This window comes from Artemia sp. Qi Xiang Cuo, chromosome 1, assembly GCF_049724085.1.
Source record: "Artemia sp. Qi Xiang Cuo chromosome 1, ASM4972408v1, whole genome shotgun sequence".
Classification (NCBI taxonomy): Eukaryota; Metazoa; Arthropoda; class Branchiopoda; order Anostraca; family Artemiidae; genus Artemia; species Artemia sp. Qi Xiang Cuo.
In genome coordinates, this window is record NC_142794.1 from 75,019,077 (window position 1) to 75,042,223 (window position 23,147).

The following is a 23,147-nucleotide window of genomic DNA, read 5'->3' on the forward strand; positions in this document are numbered from 1 at the left end:
TCAAATCACTGTTGATATGTCCGATAGAATTTTTGATAATGCTTAAAACATCTAACGGGTTATTTTCAAGCTCAAAAAGTCGTCCTACAACTGGGGGCGTTTCTGATTTGCCAGTAAAAAAAAGACAATCAGTTTTAGATATGGAATTAAATCATAAAAAATACATGCACAAAAAAAAAAAAAAAAAAAGTTAGAAAAAAAAAAATATCTAAGCAAAAACCCCAAAAGATCGAAGATTTAGTATAATTTTTTTACCCGGGGGTTTGGCCAAAATTTGCCCGCGGTCAGTCCATACATTAAATTTACCGAAGCAATCTCTTGCCGCATTTAAAATTTCACGACGCTTGTTTGTTAGCGATTCTGATAAAAATATTCCACTCTTTGCTAGTTTAGTCTTTTCTTTGAAAATAACTCGAGCTAATTCCACATTTTTGAAGCGTATTAGCACTGGAGACACTTTAGATTGATCGTTAGAGTCATTCAAACTAAATCGATAAACATTTACAATATTATTAACTTCAAAACCAGGGACCAGCATCTTTTCTTTAATGATAACCGATACTTCTTTCTTTACATCATTTCCAGGCCTCTGACTTACTCCATTCATCACTAAGCAATCCAAAATCTTTTCTTGTTCAAAATCATCCACTTTCGATTCCAATGAAAAAATCCTACTTTCCAAGCTTTTAACCATTGCAAATAGTCCTTTGAGTGATTTTTCTATTTCTTGAAATTTTAGGTTGTAATCAATGGAAGTAGCATCATTAATTTTTTTGACTATAGTATCAATTGCTTGATTTGCTATATCAGGGTCTGATAGTTCAGCCTTAACTTAACGGAAAATCTCAGCTGTAAGATTCGCTTGTGTCCGATTTAATTCATCCTGGGTAAGAGCTATTTTTTGCAGGATTAGGCTAGGTGACAGTGAGTCTTCTGCAATAACGCTTGCTGGGTTTAATGCTAGATAAGTAGGTGATGACGATTTATAAATGTCTGGAAACGAATCTAATTCGGTAAATGCTTTACCAACATCTTTTTCCGTTCTTTTGCGAACACTAGGGTTATCCGAAATTAATTTCAAGTTAGTCTCTGCCGCTTGGTGCTCAGAGTGATCGCCGTAGCAAAAAACTGTATGTCTCCATAATCCTTTAGCACTACTCTTTGACTGCAAAGCAATTGCTGGCCAAGGGGGGTAACTTTTGAAACTAGCGAGAACAATGTCAAAAGGCTTGAATTTCGACATGAGCGTAGCACTGAAAATAAATAATTACTTATCTTTGAGTAATTTGCAAAATTATTAATCCAGTAATTTCCAAATAATTTCAAGTAATTGCGAGTAGTCCAAGTATTTCAATGCACGATTCAGATGATAATAGAGCTGAATACTAATCTAAAGCCACAATCCATGAATAATCCTTAAGCCGTAATCACATACAAGTCACTTGTGTAATCAGATTTTAGCTTAATAAATTTCTTTTTACGCAAAATCAATTGGCTCCGTGCCTAGGTTTATCCACAAGTAAAAAATTAATCCATGAAATGTACTTTTTATTTTAAGATGTGAACTGGTCAGAGACTGAATTTTTTTGGTTTGACATTATAAAAATACAAGGTAGTTGTTCACTTAAAGAGAGGTTACAATTACATCATTGTCATCTTCGTGACTTATTATTGTAGAACTAGAGATATCTTTTATAATCTCTTCGCCAGACACTTCATAAAGAATGTTTTCCTCTTTATGGATACCAGATTTCTAAATATTCCTGACTTATCTGTGTTTCAGCAGCAACTTGTTCTATTACTTCCAAAGTTACACTAATTTGTGGATAGTTGCTAAAAGTGGTGACTATATCTGGCCATACTTTTTTCCAAGAGAATGTAATTGTTAACAATTGACAAAGAGCAAAAGCCAAATCTTTCATAATAAGTGCTTTTAACATTTTTCAATTGGAATGTTTTTTTACACCTACTTCAGAAGTAGGCCACACATGCAAGGCCACGCCACTATCTCAGTTAGTAAAATTCAAACCAAGCAATCAAATCCAAAAATTAATACTTACATGTCAAGCACAAAAGTAGTGGCATGTACAAGTTGTAAAGTGTTCAGTCATACATCTACATTAGCAAAGATTGTCAAAAAATATTCAATAACAATACACATATTGGATTACAGGGGGTGCCATATTATCAGGAGTCCACTGTAATAACATCAGAGCATTGCCATTCAACTCTCAATTTAATTTTTTTTCCAAATATAATTGTTGGAACTAGAACAATTTTTTCACCTTCTTAATATATAACCCCAATTCAGGGCAAGATATATCCCTAAATAATTAATTTCTTCATTATTTGTCATCTCTGCTAAAAAAACAATTTTAAGCAAATTCTGTTACCTGCTCTATAGAATCATGTGATTATGAAACATAGAGACAAATTACATGAATATATTATGTAAAACTATGTTTTAACAAATCATTACACCCCATTAGGGGTTGTGGCAGGGTGCAATTTTCTTGGTGGCAACCATTACATTTGAATTTTTGAATGGGGAATACTATGCTTTTGTTAGCATAGTGCTTCCTTCTCAGAAATAATCTTTGTGTAAGATTAATTAAAAAAAACTTTTTCCACAAAATAAGTTTTTAAAATATAAATATTCTTACTGTTATAACTTCAATAAATCAAATAACTTTCACTTTTTGATTACTAAATATCAGTATATGTTTATTCAACTGATAATGGACATTCATATGTATTTTTTTCAGTAAAGTGATAATTTTGCTCTGGCCTTGGGAAGGTACAGCGGTTTTGAGCCTAACTTATGTTAATTTCTGCTCGTTTTGAGTTTGACTAGGTTGTTTATTGTAATTTCTGTTCGTTTTGGTTTTCATTTATTTATCGATGCTGATTTCTGGTAGTTTCACGCTTGGTAGATTATTTGATTATATTTTTGATCATTTTTTGTTTAATGCAGTTCATTACTTTTCTTTAAAAAACTTATTTTGTGGAAAAAGTTTTTTTTTAATTAATTTCTGTTTGTTTTATATTGACATAGTCTTTTCAGGGAAAAAGAAAATAATACTTTAAATCTTTTTGTTTTTGTTTTTTTTATTCATAGTTTGGCCTGCTATTTTTATGCTGGAGAAAAATTTTCAGCAATTTTTAACAACATACACCGTCTTAAAAAACTGGACACAAATAGTTCTGTTTAATTTACTTTCATACCTCCTCTAGGTGACCTGTAACGGAAAACTTGATATCATTCGCAAGAAAATCTGTTTACTTTCTTTGACAGCTTGGATACACATACACTGTTTTGATTTGGTTAAATTTTAAGGGCAGAAGCAGCCCCGAAAGTTTGAACATAATACCCTCAGTCGTTCTAGGGATCCTGCTCAGATGCCTTATAGGGAATTAGCATTAACACAGTGCATCTTAATTTAATCTTAAAGCAACATTTAGTTTTTAAACATAAAGGCAAATGGGAGGGTGGGCGTGGGAGGGGGATTATCTTCCCTCCAATCACTTTCGACTATTAAAAAGGGCATCAGCCCTTTCTATTTTCAATTGAATAAGCCCTTTCGAAGTTCCTACGACAACTCCTTCGATACGAAGCGCCCTGGTCTAAACAACAACAAAAACATAAAACATTATACCCACATCAATCTTTACTATAAAATAAAAATGTCAAGCCTTCCAATCACTTTAGACTATTAAAAAGGCCACTAGGCCTTTCGATTTCCAATTGAATGAGCCCTTTTTGAGTTTCTACGACAACACTTCCTATAAACACCTTATATGCCCCCAGGGCATAAATTACAACCCTTACCCTAAGGGCTGTGAGGATGGCTGTCATCCTCTAAGACCTAATTTCCAGAACTTTCAACTACGTTAAACAAAATGGCTATCTCAAAATTTTAATTGGATGTGTCTGGCGAAATGGTGGGCATGAGAGGGGTGTTAGTTGCTCTCCAATCACTTTCAACTATTAAAAATGCCCTTTCAATTTCCAATCAAATGAGCCCTTTTGAAGTTTCTATGACAATGCTTTCTATAAAAACCTTATGTGCTCCCAGGGCATAACTTACAGCTCTTGTCCTGAGGGCAGTGGGGGAGTGTCTTCCTCAAAAACATAATTCCTATCTTGAAATCAACTACGCTGAACCAAATGGCTATCTAAAAATTTTTATTGGATGTGTTTGGGAAAAGGTGGGGTGAGAGGGGGGTTAGTTGCCCTCGAATCACTTTCGACTATTAAAAAGGGCACTAGACCTTTGAATTTCCAATCGAATGAGCCCTTTTTCAAGTTTCTACAACAAAGATTTCAATAAAAGCTTATATGCCCCCGCGGCATAACTTATAAACCTTGCCCTGAAGACTTTGGGGGGAGTGTCCTGCTCAAAGGTATAATCTCCTGAAGTTTAAACTGCGTTTAACAAAAAGGCTATCTCAAAATTTTGATTAGATGAGTTTGGGGGATGTGGAAGGGGTGTTAGTTGCATTCCAAATACTTTCGACTATTAAAAAGGGCACTAGCCATTTCAATTTACAAACAAATGAGACCTTTTTTAAGTTTCTATAGCAACACGTTCCATAAAAACCTTATATGCCCCCAGGGCATAACTTACAAACCTTGCCCTGAAGGCTGTGGGGGATTGTCATCTTCAAAGACCTAATTTCCAGAACTTTCAACTACGTTGAACAAAGTGGCTATCTTAGAATTTTGATTGGATGTGTTTGGGGAAAAGGTGGGCGTGAGAGGGGGGTTAGGTGCCCTCCAATCACTTTCGACTATTAAAAAGGGCATTAGCCTTTTGAATTTGCAGTTAAATGAGCTTTTTTTGAAGTTTTTACGACAACACTGTCCATAAAAACCCTATTTGCCCCCAAGGTATAGCTAAAAATCCCTTCCCTGAGGGCTCTGTGGTGGTATCCTCCTTAAAAATATAAGTTTTATCAAGAAATAAACTATGATCAACACAATGGATGTCTCAGAACTTTGAGTCGATGGGTTTGGGGGAATTGTGGGCATGGAAGGGGTGTTAGTTGCCTTCCATTCACTTTCAACTATTAAAAAGGGCACAAGCCACTCCGATTTCCAATTGAATGAGTCCTATTCGAAGTTTCTACGACAACTTCTTTGATACGTACCCTGGTCTAAAGGAAAAACATAATAAATAATACATTGTGCCAACATTGTTCTTATATGCCCCCTGGGCATAACTTAAAAACCCTTGCCCTGAGGGTTGTGGGGGAGTGACCTCTTCGAAAACGTAATTTCTATCTGAAAATCAACTACGCTGAACAAAATGGCTATCTCAAAATTTTTATTGGATGTGTTTCAGAAAATGGTGGGTGTGGAAGGGGTGTTCGTTGCCTTCCAATCACTTTCAACTATTAAAATTGGCACAAGCCACTCCAATTTCCAAATAAATGAACCTTTTTCAAAGTTTCTATGACAACTTCTTCAATACAAAGTGCCCTGGTCTAAAGGAAAAAAATAATAAATAATACATTGTGCCAACATTGTTCTTATATGCCCCCAGGGCATAACTTAAAAACCCTTGCCCTGAGGGTTGTGGGGGAGTGACCTCTTCAAAAACGTATTTTCTATCTGAAAATCAACTATGCTGAACAAAATGGTTATCTCATAATTTTGGTTGGATGTGTTTGGGAGAATGATGGACGTGGGAGGGGGGCTAGTTACTCTCCAATCACTTTCGACTATTAAAAAGGGCACTAGCCACTCCAATTTCCAATTGAATGAGCCCTTTTCGAAGTTTCTAAGACAACTCCTTCAATACAAAGTGCCCTGGTCTAAAACCAAGAAAAAAAATAAATAAAATAAATAATACATTGTGCCAACATTGTTCTTTACTTAGGCAGCGCTATTACGTTGCCTATGATTACCAGTGCTGAATTAGAGGAATCAAAAGCTACTACTCTTTGTTATTACAGTGTTTAGTTCAAAAAGAGGTCATGCATAAGAATATTACTAACTAACCTTATAGATCTTTTCTGCTGAATTAGTTATTGATTAACCATTGTAAGAACAAGTTTCTTTATCAACAATGGTTTTTGCAAGAATTCACATTGTTATTATTGTTGGAAATAAATGACAATATTTTCAAAATCAGTTAAACATTGTTTTACTATTTTTAGTTAAACTCATAAACCTTTTCACTGTCTGATCAAATTCTGACTTTTAATCATAAAACAAAATTTTTTCATTGCCATTTGGAAGAAAAAGGGATAGGTTATTCAAAAGAAAGTGTCTTCTCATGTCTTATTTTAGGCAAAAGATCAAGTTAACAAGATGTACAAAACTTTTATGACAAATTAATTGTTTTTCTCTTCTAAACTGTAAAAAAAAAAAAATCACGATGTCCATCCCCAAAATTTCCCACTTAGATTTGATAAACAACAATTTCAATTGCAGGTAGTTTTTATCCACATTGTTACCTTAAATCGCATGTCCAGCGAGATAAGATGTTGTTGAGCCTTCTGTAGAAATCTTGCTGGTGGTGTTTCAAGCTTATGATTTGACATCCCAGTTCAGCCTCCATTCAGCATTGGCCCAGTCTTGATCAACTCCTTTCTTGAAGGCATCTAGAGTTTTAGATTGGACAGTGGCTTCAGATAGGCTGTTCCAGAGTGGGACAGAACGGACTGAGAAGAACTGTTGGCGCTCTCGCTTGATGCAACGGGGGGCCTGAAGCTTCTTGGTGTGTCCTCTTGTGGTAGTTGAGAGGGATGGGGAAAAGACATGACTTAATAGGTCATTTTGTAGGTCATGCCAAATTCCAGGTGAGGACAGACCATGGCTTTGTACAGTTTTGTAATCACTCCCGGCTTCCTGGTGGTAAATGTTCACTTTATGAGGCCAAGGGCTTGGTTTGCTTTTGAAACTTGAACTCGTGTGTGGCAGTGAAATTTCAGCTCATTGGCAACAATAACCCCCAGGTCCTTCTCCTCACTAACTGCCTCAAGCTGGGCGTCTCCTATGTGATATGCAAGTTTTGGATTATTGTGTCCAAGATGTAGAACTTTACATTTTAAGGCAATGAACTGTAGACACCAATCCGATGACCATCTAGATAGTTTGTCCAGATCTTCTTGTATATTTGACAGATTTAGGTTGTTCTTGGCCAGTGCTAGGAGCTTGTAGTCATCAGCATATAGCGTCGAAGGATTCTTCAGGTTTGTCATTGATGTACATGCTGAATAATGTGGGCCCCAGGATGGTGCCCTGTGGCACTCCACATGAGACTCATAGCTGTTCAGAATAGACAGCATTGCCATTGCAGTTGTACACCAACACCCTCTGAGTGCTGCCAGTTAGAAAGGCTTCTATCCAAGCTACTATATCTTCATGCACTCCATATACCTTTAATTTCGAAATTAGTAGTTGGTGTTTAACTTTGTCAAAGGCTTTGGCTTGGTCAAGCAATATGACATCCAAAAGCTGACCAGTATCTAAGAGTCTAGTCACAAAATCATATGACTCAATTAGATTAGTATCAATTGAATGGCCTTTTCGAAAACCATGTTGGCTTTTGCTAGGCAATTGGTTTTTCTCAAGGTGGGAGACCAGTGCATTGTTTATGATGCCATCAAGTACTCTACATACAACTGATGTGAGACTTATAGGCCAATAGTTACTAGCAAGATCCCTTCTTGCTTTCTTGTGCATTGGCTTCATGCTGGCTTGCTCTAATCATTTGGAGGTATTTTGGAAGTGAGGGACATCTCAAACATCATAGCAATTGGTTTGGCAAAGTATTCAGCAGTTTTTTTTTAACAGTCATGGGCATAGGTTATTGGATCCAGCAGCTTTGTTAGCCTCAAGTTTTTTTAGCCTCTTCTTAACGTCCTCTTTACAAATAATTGGCATGACCATTGGTTCTGGGACTAGTTGTTTGGGTAGAGGAGGTGGTGTGTTGGCTGTGGATAGGGCAGAGAAATTGGTACTAAAACTGGAATTCAGGAGGTATGCTTTTTCTTTTGTATCTGAAGCTTTTTTACCATCCTTTCTCATTAGATCTGGGATATCTCGTCTAGACGGGTTAGCTGCAGAGACATGTCACCAAAACATCTTTGGGTTCTGTTTTGAGTTAGCTGCAATTGCATCTTTAGGGTCCCTCATAACCTTCCGAGTCAAATTTCTTAGTCTGTTTCTACATTTCTTAAACCTGTCATGGTGGTTATCACCTTTTCATTTCACATGCTTGGCCCAAGCTATTTTTTTTCTTCATTGCTCTTTTTACTTCCTTTGGCAGGTATGGGAGTATTTCACGCACTTGACACCAATATTCTTGGGTGTTTTTCTTTTCAGCATCTAAGACTGCTACCTCAAACGTTTCTCAGCTTTTCTCAATGTCCCCACTATTGACTATATCCTCCCATTTAATCGTGGATAGGTCCTGCCTTATCTGCTCATAGTCCGTAAGGATTTCTTTATCATGTTCTCCTTTTTGCTGTTTATCTGTATCTCAGTCAAGATAAGGACATGGTCACTACTTCCAAGAGCATGATGGTAAGAAATAGAGAGAACTCGTTCAGGATCATTTGTAAGAACTAAGTCAAGTAAGGAGGGTTGTTGTTGGTGCCTGAATCGTGTTGGTTGGTCTACAATCTGTATCAGTAGGTTGTCAGAAAGGGTATTTGTTTTGACACAGGATGGGCTACTTTCAGGGGGGTATCCTATTCCTTCAACCCAATCAACATCAGGCATATTAAAATCTCAAAACAAAAAGACAGTTGAGTGCTCATTGGAGCTCATTCTGGACACCAGGTCAGATATAGATAGATGTGAAATAAATTGATCAGGGGCTGATGGATTTTGGTAAATTACACCTATCATAAATGATTCAGATCCAATATGGAGTTTCAAACAAACATTTTCAATCCAACTACTAGTGGAATTAATAAGAGGGTAACTCACAGTTTTAGCTTTCAGTCCAGTTCTGCAGTATACTGCTACTCCTTTACAACATTCAGAGTCATCTAAATTGCTACACAAGTTGAATCCAAGGATTTGAATGTGAGATTCCTCCAGCTTGTGTACTGAGTTTTTTTGGGTAAATTTCACAAACACAAATAATGTCCACATTAAGATCAAAACAAAAAGCTTTCAGTTCAGCAAGTTTTGGGGCAAGAGTATCAGAATTTGCGTAAAGCATATAAAATGTTTTTTCGGATTTGTTCATCTTTGTAGCAGTGTTGCCAATACCAGGAATTTATGTTTCAGGCGTTTCATTTTCGGAAATGATTTTGGTTTCACTGTCCAAATCGGCACTTAGAAAAACGTCATTGGTTGATTCCAGTGATTCTGCACTTTCATAACTTGTTGAGTCCTTGGAACTTCCAACGCTCTTTTGCTCCCTATTTACACTATTTACATGAGGTATTTACATGAGGGAGTTTTGAGCTTTTGGTAAGCGTCGAATGTTTGTAATGCTGTCCACATAAAACTTGAGCTCATTTTTTAGGAATTTTGGCAGACGAATTGTTCATCGTCTGCTTGAGGCAGTATGCTATACGCAACAAGATTCAGGCATCTGTTGTATCTGTCTTGTTCTTGGCTGACAATTTTACAAACATTAGTTTCTAATTTCTCAGCAACAACACAACCCGCTATATCCGCAGCTTCAGATACTGACAGTTTTATCTAGATACTCTCCTTGAGATCTTGAATTTCGGCTTTAACAGAGACCAAAGACGCGCTCATGTCCTGTTTGAGTGAGCCAAACATATCCTGCATTTCGTCTTAGTGCTCATTCAATGTGGTTTTTAGAACATCTTGAACACTTTGTTTGGCACTACCAGCCTTACACATGGAGCACACCCAAACACTTCCCAGTCTAAGATTCATTTTGGTAAAAATGTCATATTCCATGTCTGACACCAAGATGCACTCTGCGCAAAGCCATTCGTCACATTTATTGCACTGAATGGCTCTAGAGCTTTCATCTAATGCAGAACCATCTACTGCGCATCTGTCAGAGCCTGTTTTGAGCGTTACTGTTTTTGGCCATTTAGTGGCAGTTTTTCCAGTGTTTTTGGTGGCATCATGAGATCGAGGCAACGCTGCTGGCAAGGAATTTGCTCAAGAGATCTACAAATAAATCATTATGTCCTGCATACAAGAAAAGAGCTCTAACACTCCAAATATCAACAGAGAAGGCCATCCCATACCCCTTTGCAGCAATGGAAGCAAATGCTGCCCAACAATACCAAATAAAGCCTGTAATGAAACTGAAACCAACCAAAACCCCAAGTCAAACGCCCCCAATGCATCAAGCACCCCATATAAAACACTATCTTCTAAGCCCCCTAGCTCAAATCCCTATCAGAAGGAATCACCAAGCCAACAAGCCTCCTTGTCCAGTGAGATGAGGCCATCCTGCCCCCCTTCCCTCCCAAGAAGAAACAGACCAGAAACACTACCAGGAATTAATCCCCTAACTGGCAAACAGGATGCAAAACCAAAAATACGATCCCCAAATATCTGCAAATTCATTCTAAACAGTAATGCAGTTCAGGCCATAAACATAAATAAACTACAAACAACAAAAATCATTGCATAATTGGCAACCATATACATCACTGAAGATATGCTCATTCAAGCAAAAAAGATCTTGCTTTACTTTTAACAAATCTGAACATTGATACACAGTCACATGAAGAATAAATCTACAACACAACATATATCAATATTCCAATGGAATGTAAGATCACTCACAGAAAATAAGCTAAATGAACTAATATCTCTTATGAATAATAATTCCATTAATATTGCTTGCCTCCAGGAAACTTATTTAACCCAAAATCAAAAAATTAAGTCTCTGGGATATACTATCCTCAGAAAGGATAGATCTTCAGAGAGAAAAGAAGGTGGGGTAGCTTTATTAGTTAAAAATAATATAAAATTCTGTGGCATCAATTTTCCAGATTTTGCAAATAATGTTGATGTAGTTGGTATCAGTATTTGGCTGAATAGTTTAAAAACCTACATAATAAGCTTTTATAACCCTAATGGCCAAACTACAGATGCCAAGGATTTCTTTAATTATATAAATAATTCTAATATGTTAAAAAATATAATTATTTGTGGAGATTTCAATGCCCACAGCCTTTTGTGGGCGAATAAACCAGCAAATAAAGCTGGTAAATTGGTTGAGCATATGACTTCGAATAATAATGAATTAGCTGTTGCTATCCCTCCAAACCTTAATACACATTTTAACCCCAAAAGTGGCATATTCTCCACAATTGACCTACAAATTTTGTCATTAATTTTTTTAATAAAATTTACGTAGATGAAATTGATAGTCTATGTACTGACCACTTTGTTGTAGTTTTCTCCCTAAGTAAACCTGCTGAAACTTTATCTCATACCTCCAAATATATCAACACTAAAGCAAATTGGTCTATGTTCCAACATAAGCTAAATGATGAAATTACAAGTTTCACCCAAATTTCATGCATTTCTAACACAACAGTTGACACACAAGCTGAAGCCTTGACATCTTTACTAATAAATACAGCTAATCATGCTATCCCCAGGACAACACCTAATAAAACATTCCCTAAACAAATTCCTAAAGCATGTTGGACAAATGAGCGCAAAAGTAAATGGAGAAAAAAAAAGACAGCTGGGACAGAATTCATAAAAAAAACTATTACTTACGGCATATTCTAAAAAATTACAATCATAAACTAATCTAAAAAGAACTATAATAGATGCTAAATATAATTACTGGAATAATTTTGCAAATAATCTCTCCAGACAAACACATGAGCCATTTATACATAAAGTCATAAGCCACATCTGTGGGAAAAAGACTTCCCCCAACCCACTCCTGTATGAGCTTATACATAACAATACCCATTATGACAATGATAATGAAAAAGCTAACCTATTTGCAACTCTTTTTGTTAATAAGTTAACGTCAAATAATTGTAACAAACGGCCCCCAATTTCTAGAACCCAAGTTACCAAGCACACCCAGGATCAAAGTATATAACCAATCCATTTTCAATCCAGGACTTGAATAATGAAATACATCACATTAGGACCAAAACTAGCGGCAGCTATGACAATATACGTTCTACATGGATAAAGAATCTCACACCTTCATACAAACAAGAACTGTAAAATTGTTATAATCACGCTTCGGCATCTTCTATGTTCCCCAATATATGGAAATGTTCGTCCCTCCTACCAATCCTAAAGAAAAATAAACCCAAAGATAACCCTGAGTCTTATAGGCCCATAATGATTACTCCTGTGCTGGGGAAAATAATGGAGAAAATGATCTATCACAGAGTCCTCTGGTTTGTTGAAAAAAATAATATGATCCCTCACACTCAAACTGGATTCAGGAAACACCACTCCTCAACAGACGCTTTCATTTTGCTAACAAAGTATTTGTTGATGGGTCAAAAAATGAATGAGAAGGTTGCAAGTGGTGTTTTCCTTCCTCACCTGAAAATTGCAATGGGCGAGAGATTATATAATAATTTATCTATAATGTCTGCTGAGTTAAATGCCATAACCATGGCATTAGATTACCTTAAGGAAAATCAACCTTTGATTGCAAATTCAAATAATATTATCATATATTCCGACTCTCTATCAAGCCTTGAGTTGCTGGCCTCAGCTCCTCAATATAAGTTGGACATTGACACTTATCATTGTCTCCATATTATAAATAATCTTGCTTCAACTGGCATAAGAACTTATTTTCAGTACATTCCTAGCCACTCTGGCATAAGTGGTAATCATCAGGTTGATGAAATAGCAAAAAATGCTGTAAATATTGACCAGCCAAGTGGGAGACCAATCCCAATTAGAGATATTTACCGATGGAGGCTATCAGATATTAATTTTAATAAGATTAGTCCTACCCTTTCCCCCTTTCCCAATAAGTATCTTTCTAAAATTTATCATAGAATTCGTTCTGGAACAAATGGACTAAATTTCCTTGCATTCTCATATAAGTTTTCTAATTCAAGTGGTTCAATTCCCCTGTCCCCTCTTTGCAGGCATTGTAATATGAATAATGAAACGATTGACCATTGCCTATTTGAATGTAATATGCTGACGTCTGCACAACATACCTTGCTTTGTAAACTGTTAAAATGCTTCAAACACCACAAAATCTCACTATCAGCCAATAGCCTAGCCAACTATACCTGCACACAGAGCACAGAAATCGATATCTATCACCACATCTTTGAACTCCTTGAGTCAAAAGATCTACTTAAAGATATCTGAGAATATCTAATAAATAAGAGACAACCAAGCCAGTAGCTCTGTAGCCCACAGAGTGAAGCAAAAAGAAAAGGGCTAAATAGTACTAACTGAATAGCCCGCCTGCTGTGAATTAGAAGAAGAAGTAAGTGTCCAACTTTCACCAAGGATTTTTTCTGGAAACAATCAATATCACATGGGGTTAATAATATATTCTGAAAGTTCAATTTTACCTCCTTTCATCAATACTAATCACTATAGAAGCAGCTTTAGTGGGTCACTGAAGAATCTAATTTTCACTGATCAAGCTAAACTAGGTGTGGCTTATCCAGATAGACAAACACCTCTGTGTTGATATAAAAAAAAAAAAAAAAAAAAAAAAAAAATTCTTCCTTGTAAAAACAATAATTTTGGTTGTTGATTAACAATATCTTGCTACAACATATTGTTGATAAACATTGTAGATAAATAATGTTGCCAGAAAAGGCCTTATAAATGTAACAAATGCAGATTTTTTTCCCCTATTTCACAAAACATGGTAATAATTATTATGAACTGATAAAAAGCTTTAAAATTATTTGCAAATCTAGGCAAAATTATTTAATTTATATTGTAAATTAGTGATCTGTGGTCTGTGGCTATACAGCCTTGTGAAATTAATGAATGTAGTGAATTTTAATATCATTGTACAAAATGAGGAAAAACAGTAAGCATTATAGATAGAGATGAGACAGATTCTCAAGATCTGGTCAACATCCCCCCCCCTTCTAGTCCACAAAGAAAGAACATGTAGAGGAAAAAATAGCAGTCTAAACATAATATTTAGCAACTAAATTGTTCAACCTCAAAATTCTATTAAGTAAAGAATACTCTTTACACAGCTGAAGCAAATATTTAAGTCTTTAGCAAGGTAAAACCTAAACAAGCTAAAAACCTACCTCTTAATGCCTACATCCAAAAGTATGCTAAAGAAAAAGGGGAATAAAAGGAAAAAGATTTTTTCTGGGACCAATGAAAAAGCAAAATGTCTTTAATTTAGTTTTTGGAGGTAAAAATTAAATGACTAAGATTGGTGTCAGTGCACAGTTGGGGCCATTACCTTAATTACCTTAATTCGCACTTCGGAGCAAATTAAGGTCCATACTGGATCTGTTGTGCTCCGGGTCAAATGATGGCAAAAATTCGTCACTGTGTTAGGGCCCAGTGACACGCCATAGGAGAGGTCTGCTGGAGAGATGCAATTTCTATAGAATTCTGAAAACAACCATAAAAATCCAGAAATATTAACTTGTATCATTCCTGGAATTATATAATTCTGATGCTTCTTCCTGTTTCTTGATTTTGTCAGGTACGTGTGTAGAATCTGGTAGTCATGCAAGAAGACTGCATCAAGAAAGACCAAGATGCTTAATTGAATTAAATAAAAAAAAAACAAGTTTTTTAAACTGAAGGTAAGGAGTAACATTAAAACTTAAAACAAACAGAAATTATTCCATATATGAAAGGGGCTGTCCCATCCTCAATGCATTGCTCTTTATGCTAAAGTTTTTTATTGTTTTAAAAAATAAAGTTGTGAGACAGAGTCAAACTTTAGCGTAAAGAGCAAGGCGTTGAGGAGGGGAGGGACAGCCCCTTTCATATACGGAATAATTTCTGTTTGTTTTAAGTTTTAATGTTGCTCCTTACTTTCAGTTTAAAAAACTTGTTTTTTTTTATTTAATTTCTGATCGTTTTTTAGTTAATGCAGCTTTTATTTTGGCTCACCGTCATTGAATAAGTAAACAAAATTTGCATAAAATTTTTACTTTTCTTTTGCTAAATGGCTGTCTCTAAATTTGATTCTGACATAATTTACAAATTAACTTACATAACAAACTTCTATATTTGTATATTTTTCTTCTGGCAAAAAATACAAAGTTGCAGATTTTTGCAGATATGAGCTTGAAACCTATGTAATAGGGTTTTTTGATATGCTGAATCTGACCATGTGATTTTCATTAAAATTCTTTCACTTGTAGGGGATATTTCCCCCCTCTTTAAAAAATCATGTAAATTTTCTCAAGCTCGTAGCCTTTGATGAGCAATACTAAACTTAATCAAATTTATTTATTTAGAATCAGCATTATAAGCCCATTCTTTTGATACATTTATTGACATCAAAATTCCGTTTTTAAGACTTTTGATTACTATTGAGCCGTATTGCTTGTTTTTTTTCTATTATGTATATGAGGGGGTTCTCTCCTTAGTCAATACCAAGCTCTTTACATTAAAAGTTAAAAAAAAATTTAATTCACAAACCCCTGAATCACAAAGGCTGTTTAATTAGAATAGATAGCTCTTTTGAAAGCACTAAAAAAAAAACTGTAATGCACAGAGCAAGGTATTGACTTGGGGGAAAACCCCCTCATATACATAAAAATTTCTGTTTGTTTTAAGTTCTAATGTTGCTTCTTACTTTCAGTTGAAAAAACTTGTTTTTTTTATTTAATTTCTGATTGTTTTTTAAATAATGCTTGGAAATCCGGTACCCCCTTCATAGAAATGCCCCTTACCCCAAAGAAACATCCTCCACAGAAAGATTCTCCCAAGCAGCCCCCTCCTCCAGCCCCCCTCCCCCACCAGAAAAAAATCCTTCCTGAAAATGTCTGTATACTTCCCAATAACCAATACAATATGTAAGCAATGGGCAAAGTTCATAACTTGCAGCCCTTCCCCTGGGAACTGTGTTTGATTAAGTCATCCTAAAAGACATATTTATTAGATTTTCGACTATGGTGAACAAAATTGCTATCTCAAAGTTTTAATTGGGTGACTTTGAGAAAAAATGAGCCTGGGAGAAGGCCTAGTTGCCCTCTATTCTTTTCGGTCACTTAAAAAGGGCACTAGAACTTTTAATTTCCATTCCAATGAGCCCTCCTACAATATTCTAGGACCACTGGGTCAATATGATTACCCCTGGGGAAAAGAAAAAAAAATTAAAAAAAAAAACACACATCTGTGATCTTTCTTCTGGCAAAAAATGGAAAATTCCACATTTTTGTAGATAGAAGCTTGAAACCTCTATAGCAGGGTTCTCTGATATGCTGAATATGATGGTGTGATTTTCATTAAGGTTCTATAACTGTTAGGGGTGTCTTTCCCCCTTTTTTTGAAAATGAGCCAAATTTTCTGAGGCATGTAACTTTTGATGGGTAAGATTAAACTTGATCAAACTTATATATCTGAATCAGAATTAAAATCTGATTCTTCTGATGTATCTATTAGTATCAAAATTCTGTTTTTAGAGTTTTGGTTACCATTGAGCTGAGTCACTCCTTACTTACAGTTCATTACCATGAACTGTTTGAAACAGGTTTTCTCTGCATGTGAGGTGTTGCTCACTCCATGACAAAGATTTAAATTTTAGTTTTTTGGGGGGTTAAATGGGCAAAAAAAGGTACCAAGGTTAGGTTATATATCAATATATTCTATGCTTTACCCCCAACCCCCTAATGTGCAAATATATAGCCAAAATTTGTTCATAAACTATTATAATTTCATTCTATTTTGTTTTATTTCATTAGCATTCACAAAACTTTACTTCTCATGTGACTACCAGATTTTAAACAAGTATCTTTAGTCAATGCTGCTCCTTTCATTTAATCTGTTTGAACAAAAAAGTGATGTAATCAATCAGAAAATGCATGAGAAATACATAATTTAGGCTATATCTTTGCTTATTGGTGGGAGGGGGGGGGCAGATAAGGTAGTAAGAATCACTTTTGGGATTGAATGATGTAGCCTATTTTAGGATTTTTTCTGAATTTTAGAGTGTTTCCTGTTCAACAACCCAAGCTGTAGGGATAAGCCATTGGGGCTATTGAGAAGGAAGTATGTTAAAGCAGCATTCACAAGCATGTCTAGCTAGAATCCCATGTCTAGAAATGTATCAAGCCAGAATTCAATGTCTAGGCAGTTACTGTTCACAAGTAAAATTTGGTGCTTAGCTAAAACTACAAATTTAGTTTCAAATTGTCATTTCTAGCCAATCAAGAGAGCTAATGCAGGCAAAACTTTCAAAACTGTAATCCCTATTTTTACTGTCACAAGATAATGGATGAGATGATCGAAATAATTGCCTTAGTGTGCTTCACTATTATGTCTGGTGTTGCATATTTGCCTAAAATAAAAAAAAACCATTAATGAGAAAACAAAAATCAAATTTCAGTTTTAAAATGTAAACATATATGATGAAAATATTGGAACTTGACACATTCTGATATGGCTGTAACCAAAAATCCTAGACATTGAGCTCTAGACTAGTTTTACTTGTGAATGGTTGTTGCCTAGACATTGAATTCTGGCTAGACATGGGATTCTAGTTAGACATGCTTGTGAACACTGCTTAAGAAAACAATTCTTGTTTCATAACATGCAGAAGAGTTTCAGTTATTAAATTTAGAAAGCAATTGCATTACACTTTGCCCAAAACCCCTCTAGTGTACAAATATAGAGCCCAAATTATATATTTCCTGTGCATTTGGCCATGTGTCCTTAATGTTTCAATTATGAAGTTATAAATTGAATAAATGCTGACAACATCAAGAAATGGAAAAACATTAGAAATTTACTAGTTGGGCTATATATTTGCACATTAGGGGGATGGTTAAAGGTAAATTATAAGGGAATTACTTTTAAACTTTGTTAACTCTTATTTTTCTGCATATTCTGAAGTAAACTAAGAATTGTTTTCTTAACATGTTTCCTTCTTAATAGCCTAGCTCTAATTCTAGACTCATACCTAGTTGTGCACTGATATCCAAAATTCAAGCTTGAAACCAGTGTTCATAGAAAGAGGAAGGTCTAATTGTAAAATGGACCAGACAAGTTCATAGGGTATTTTACACCTAGGCTAGAAGTCCAATCAGACCAAACTCTTAACAAAATTAACTACTATATTTAGCCTAGGATACAAATGAATAATGTAACAAATATAAAAGCTGAACTCACTTTAGGTGTTAAATGGCTTATCATAATCTTTTCCATCAGGTAGACAGTATAATGTTGTTAACTTATTACCCTGCAGGTCTATAAGCTTTTCGTTCAAGAAACTTCAGTCCTCTTTGTGCTTTTCCGTTGTAGGGAATCGTTTTATAAGAAGCTTCTTCTTCTTCTTCTTCTTGTATTTAACAGCAGGCGGGCTTTTCAGTAAAACTATTTAGCCCTTTTCCTTCTGCTTCACTCTGTGGGCTACAGAGCTACTGGCTTGATAGCCTCATATTTATTAGATATATTCAGATATCTTTCAGCAGATATTTTGACTCTAGGAGTTCAAATATAAGATGATAGATGTCGATTTCTATGCTCTGTGTGCAGGTATAGTTGGCTAGGCTCTTGACTGATAGTGGGATTTTGTGGTGTTTGAAGTATTTTAACAGTTTACAAAGCAAGGTATGTTGTGCAGACGTCAGCATATTACATTCAAATAGGCAATGGTCAATTGTTTCATTATTCATATTACGATGCCTGCAAAGAGGCGACAGGGGAATTGAACCGCTTGAATTAGAAATCTTATATGAGAATGCAAGGAAATTTAGTCCATTTGTTCCAGAACGAATTCTATGATAAATTTTAGAAAGATACTTATTGGGAAAGGGGGAAAGGATAGGATTAATCTTATTAAAATTAATATCTGATAGCCTCCATCGGTTAATATCTCTAATTGGGATTGGTCTCCCACTTGGCTGGTCAAAATTTATAGCATTTTTTGCTATTTCATCAACCTGATGATTACCACTTATGCCAGAGTGGCTAGGAATGTACTGAAAGTAAGTGTTTATGCCACTTGAAGCAAGATTATCAATAATACTGAGACAATGATAAGTGTCAATGTCCAACTTATATTGAGGAGCTGAGGCCAGCAACTCAAGGCTTGATAAAGAGTCGGAATAGATGATAATATTATTCAATTTTTCAATCAAAGATTGGTTTTGCTTCAGGTGTTCTAATGCCATGATTATGGCATTTAACTCAGCAGACATTATAGATAAATTATTAAATAATCTCTCGCCTATTGCAATTTTCAGGTGAGGAAGGAAAACACCACTTGCAAGCTTCTCATTCATTTTTGACCCATCAACAAACATTTGGAAGTGATTTTTATAGGTAATTGTATTAAGTTCTGCAAATTTTTTCTGAACAAAAGCAATGGGGGTTAAATCTTTATTCCATTTTGAAAATTCAGTATTTATTATGGGAAATGACCAATTCCATGGAGGGGATTGGGGGAAATTAGGTGCAATAGACTTTGCTGGTACAGGGAACTTCTTTTGAATATTGGCATACTCATCTGCAATACCTCTATACATGGCTGGATTTCTTAACCAATTATGTAATGTGTGTGAGCTATTTGATTCAATTTTTGTAAGATGTTTTATCAAGAGAAAGCTACGTCTATCCCTTATTGTTGTTAATCCACTCTCCATAAGCAGGAACTTGGTGCTTGTGGGTTTCCTAAGACCAAATATGAGACGTATTATATCATTTTGTGTTGTTTCAATTTTTTGCATCTGGGTCTTTGCACATGCACCATATACAATGAGCCCATAATCAATATGGGGTCTTATATGTGATTTATAAAACTGGAGTAAGGTTTTCTCCTTACAAACCCAGGGTGTGGAAAGAAGTCTTTTTAGTATATTTGCTTTTCTATAACTTTTTTTTATTGTGTTTGAAATGTGGAGGTGGAAATTAAGTTTTGGGTCAAGCATGAGACCTAGGTAATTAATATTATTATCTTCTGGAATGGTTGTTTTATTTAGAGTTAGTTTTGCATTAACATGGTTTCGCTTCCTGTGAAATTGGATTATTTTTGACTTGGTGGGTGCAATGGGTAAATCTGAATGTTGAGAGAATTTTTCAAACTGGAAAAGTGACTTTTGCAGATTTGACTGTGCTATCTGAAAGGTGTTGCCAGATGACCATAGCACCAGATCATCAGCATATTGTAGATTCGTGTGGGGTAGGTTCATGTCCCAGAGATATAGGGCAAATAGGAGGCAACTGAGGACTGCTCCCTGAGGTAGGCCTTTGGATATTGTCTTTTGGGGTGAAGAGGCTGAACCAACACAAACAATGAAACTTCGCACTTCTATGAAGGATTTAATAAAGGATACTAGCTTGGGAGGTACTCCGAGGTTTGCAAGTTTATTTAAAAGGATTTGGTGGTTCACATTGTCATATGCTCCTTCAAAATCAAGGAAGGCTGCCACTAGGATATTATTTTTTGAGAAAGATTCATTTATTGCATTTGTTAGCAAAATGAAAGCATCTGTTGAGGAGTGGTATTTCCTTAATCCAGTTTGAGTGTGTGGGATCATGTTATTTTTCTCAACAAACAAGAGGAGTCTGTGATAAATCATTTTATCCATTATTTTCCCCATCACAGGTTTAATCATTATGGGCCTATAAGACTCAGGGTTATCTTTTGGTTTATTTTTCTTTAGGATTGGTAGGAGGGAAGAACATTTCCATATATTGGGGAACCTAAAGGATGCCCAAGCGTGATTATAACAATTTAGCAGTTCTTGTTTGTATGAAGGTGTGAGATTCTTTATCCATGTAGGGTGTATGTTGTCATAGCTGCTGCTAGTTTTGGACCTAATATGATGTATTGCATTATTCAATTCCTGGATTGAAACAGCTATCCTGTAATTTGCAACGATTTCTTTTATTTCTTCCTGAACCAATTTTAACCGTGATAATTGGTGATAACACCACAAATGTGTTACACTCACGTTAGCATCAAAACGCTCCACTCACGTTAGCATCAAAACCTCGATGAGACCTTTTACGGCATTTGAACTGAACGCGCTAATAAACAGCGCCGTCGAGGTCTCACTTCTCATTTGTTTTAAGTGCTAATTTGTATGCTCTGCTTAACGGAAGATCGCATGGGAAATATATATTTGAGCTTTATTTTCTTAAATGAGGAGGATGGGGCTAAAGTAAAGAAAAGCGTTTTTAGGAACAATATAAGTAGGTATTTTCAGATCATTTAAAGTTGTTTTCAGGATTTTATCGTTTTTTTCTTCTCACTAGCCTCAACTGGGCACTGACTCAAGATTTATTGCAATTACTGCAGGAATTTGTAACATCGTTAACATGAAATAATCTGGACAGATTTGACAATGAAAAACATATTTCACTGAAAGAAAAAACAATCACAAAGTTTTTAACCACGACTTTTGATTTTCAATGACGACATACTATTCATTTCGGACTTGACTAAAAAGTACTTTTAGGACTCCTGACGAAATTTGTAGACGTTCAAAGTGCAGAAACTTATAACAACCTAAATTTGTTCTAAATCCCTCCTGGTGATGCAAAATTAATTTGTCTCTTCAAGGAAAATTTTACACGGGGAGAAATTTTTCCGAATTCATATACGAAAATTAACTCATTTTCTGCAGGAGAAACTCTCCATGGGGAATTATCACCAGGAATAATTATCCATGGGGAAATTTTCCGCAAGAGAAACTTCCCATTGGAGGGGGTGGTAAAAATTTTCCACGTAGGGGTAATTTTCGGTATGAATTGAAAAACCATTATAAATTATATAAAACCAAGTGTTTTTTTCGAGAGAAAGCATGGTAAGGAAAATTTTTCAGGCGGAATCATGAGCAAGAAGCTTTCTGGGAGGAATTTATAGCGAGGATGGAATTGTACAGGGTTAACTTCCCGGGGAGCATTTTACACGGGGGATCTTTAAATGAAGAATCTTTTTTTTAGGACAATAGTTCTTTAGATTGGGAGGCGGGTTTCCCGGTATTATCTGAAAAACAATCAGAAATTAAATTAAAAAATAAGTTTTTTTACCTGAAAGTTAGGAGTAGCATTGAAATTTAAAACAAAAGGAAATTATTCCATATCTGAGGGGACTGCATCCTCCTCAATACCCGTTTTTCACGGTAAAGTTAGACCTTTGTCGGAATTCTTAAAGAACGACTTCTGAAACACAAAGGCCATTTAATTAGAACATCTAAAAAACCGCGTCCGGGGCAACCGACGAAGTTACCCTATCCGGGGCAACCGACGTAGTTACCGCGTCCAGGGCAACCGACGATCTGACAACCAAGAATCTCGTGAATGGAGACCCTTTAATAATATTGACAACTCCGAACCCGGAGGCTATGCTTTCCCATAAATTGATTTTATCTATTGGAACCCTGAACGTTAGGACGCTTTCTAAACAAGGCAAAATAGATCTTGTCCTAAATTAACTAAACCGATATAAATGGGATATTATGGGATTTTCAGAAACACACCTCCCTAGCACTGGCGAAGAACGGATCGGCAACACTAATCTGATAGTGTCTGGGAGAACCAATTGCGTCCATCGCCAAGGTGTTGGCTTTTTTTATGTCGTTTAAGGCACGAAGATCCCTGATTTCCGTAACGCCTGTGTCAGAACGGTTGATTATGATACGAATGAAAGGATCACCGATCAACATCACGATCATACAAGTCTATGCTCCTGACTGCAGCGAACCAGATGAAGAGTCTGACAATTTCTACTTTCAAGTGCAAAGCCTAATTGACGCAGTTCCCAAAAAAGACCTTGTTGTTGTCATTGGCGACTTCAATGCTATTGTTGGTGATGCTTCTGCTGGAAACAAAGATGTTATGGGTAAATTTGACCTTGGACGACTTAACAAGAGGGGAGAACACCTCATTGAATTTTGTCATTGAACAGTGATCTAGCCATTACCAATACTCTCTTCAATCACAGAGAACGTCGTAAAGCGACATGGACCTCGCCGGATGGAAAAACCGGTAATCTTATTGATTACGTGCTCGTTTCTAGACGGTGGAAATCGTCTGTGCTAGATTTTGTCATCCTCGCAGGTGG

The 23,147-nt window shown here is 35.8% G+C and overlaps 1 protein-coding gene across 1 annotated transcript in view; it reads right to left on the reverse strand.

Annotated features, from left to right (window-relative positions):
* Cul5 (cullin 5) overlaps window positions 1-18,379 on the reverse strand; it is a 145,423-nt gene extending 127,044 nt beyond the window's left edge. The window contains exon 1 of the mRNA XM_089096188.1: window positions 18,248-18,379. Coding sequence (XP_088952314.1) covers window positions 18,248-18,283 — 36 coding nt within the window. The 5' untranslated portion in view covers window positions 18,284-18,379. The remainder of the gene's footprint in view (window positions 1-18,247) is intronic.
* Between the last annotated feature and the right edge of the window lie 4,768 nt (window positions 18,380-23,147).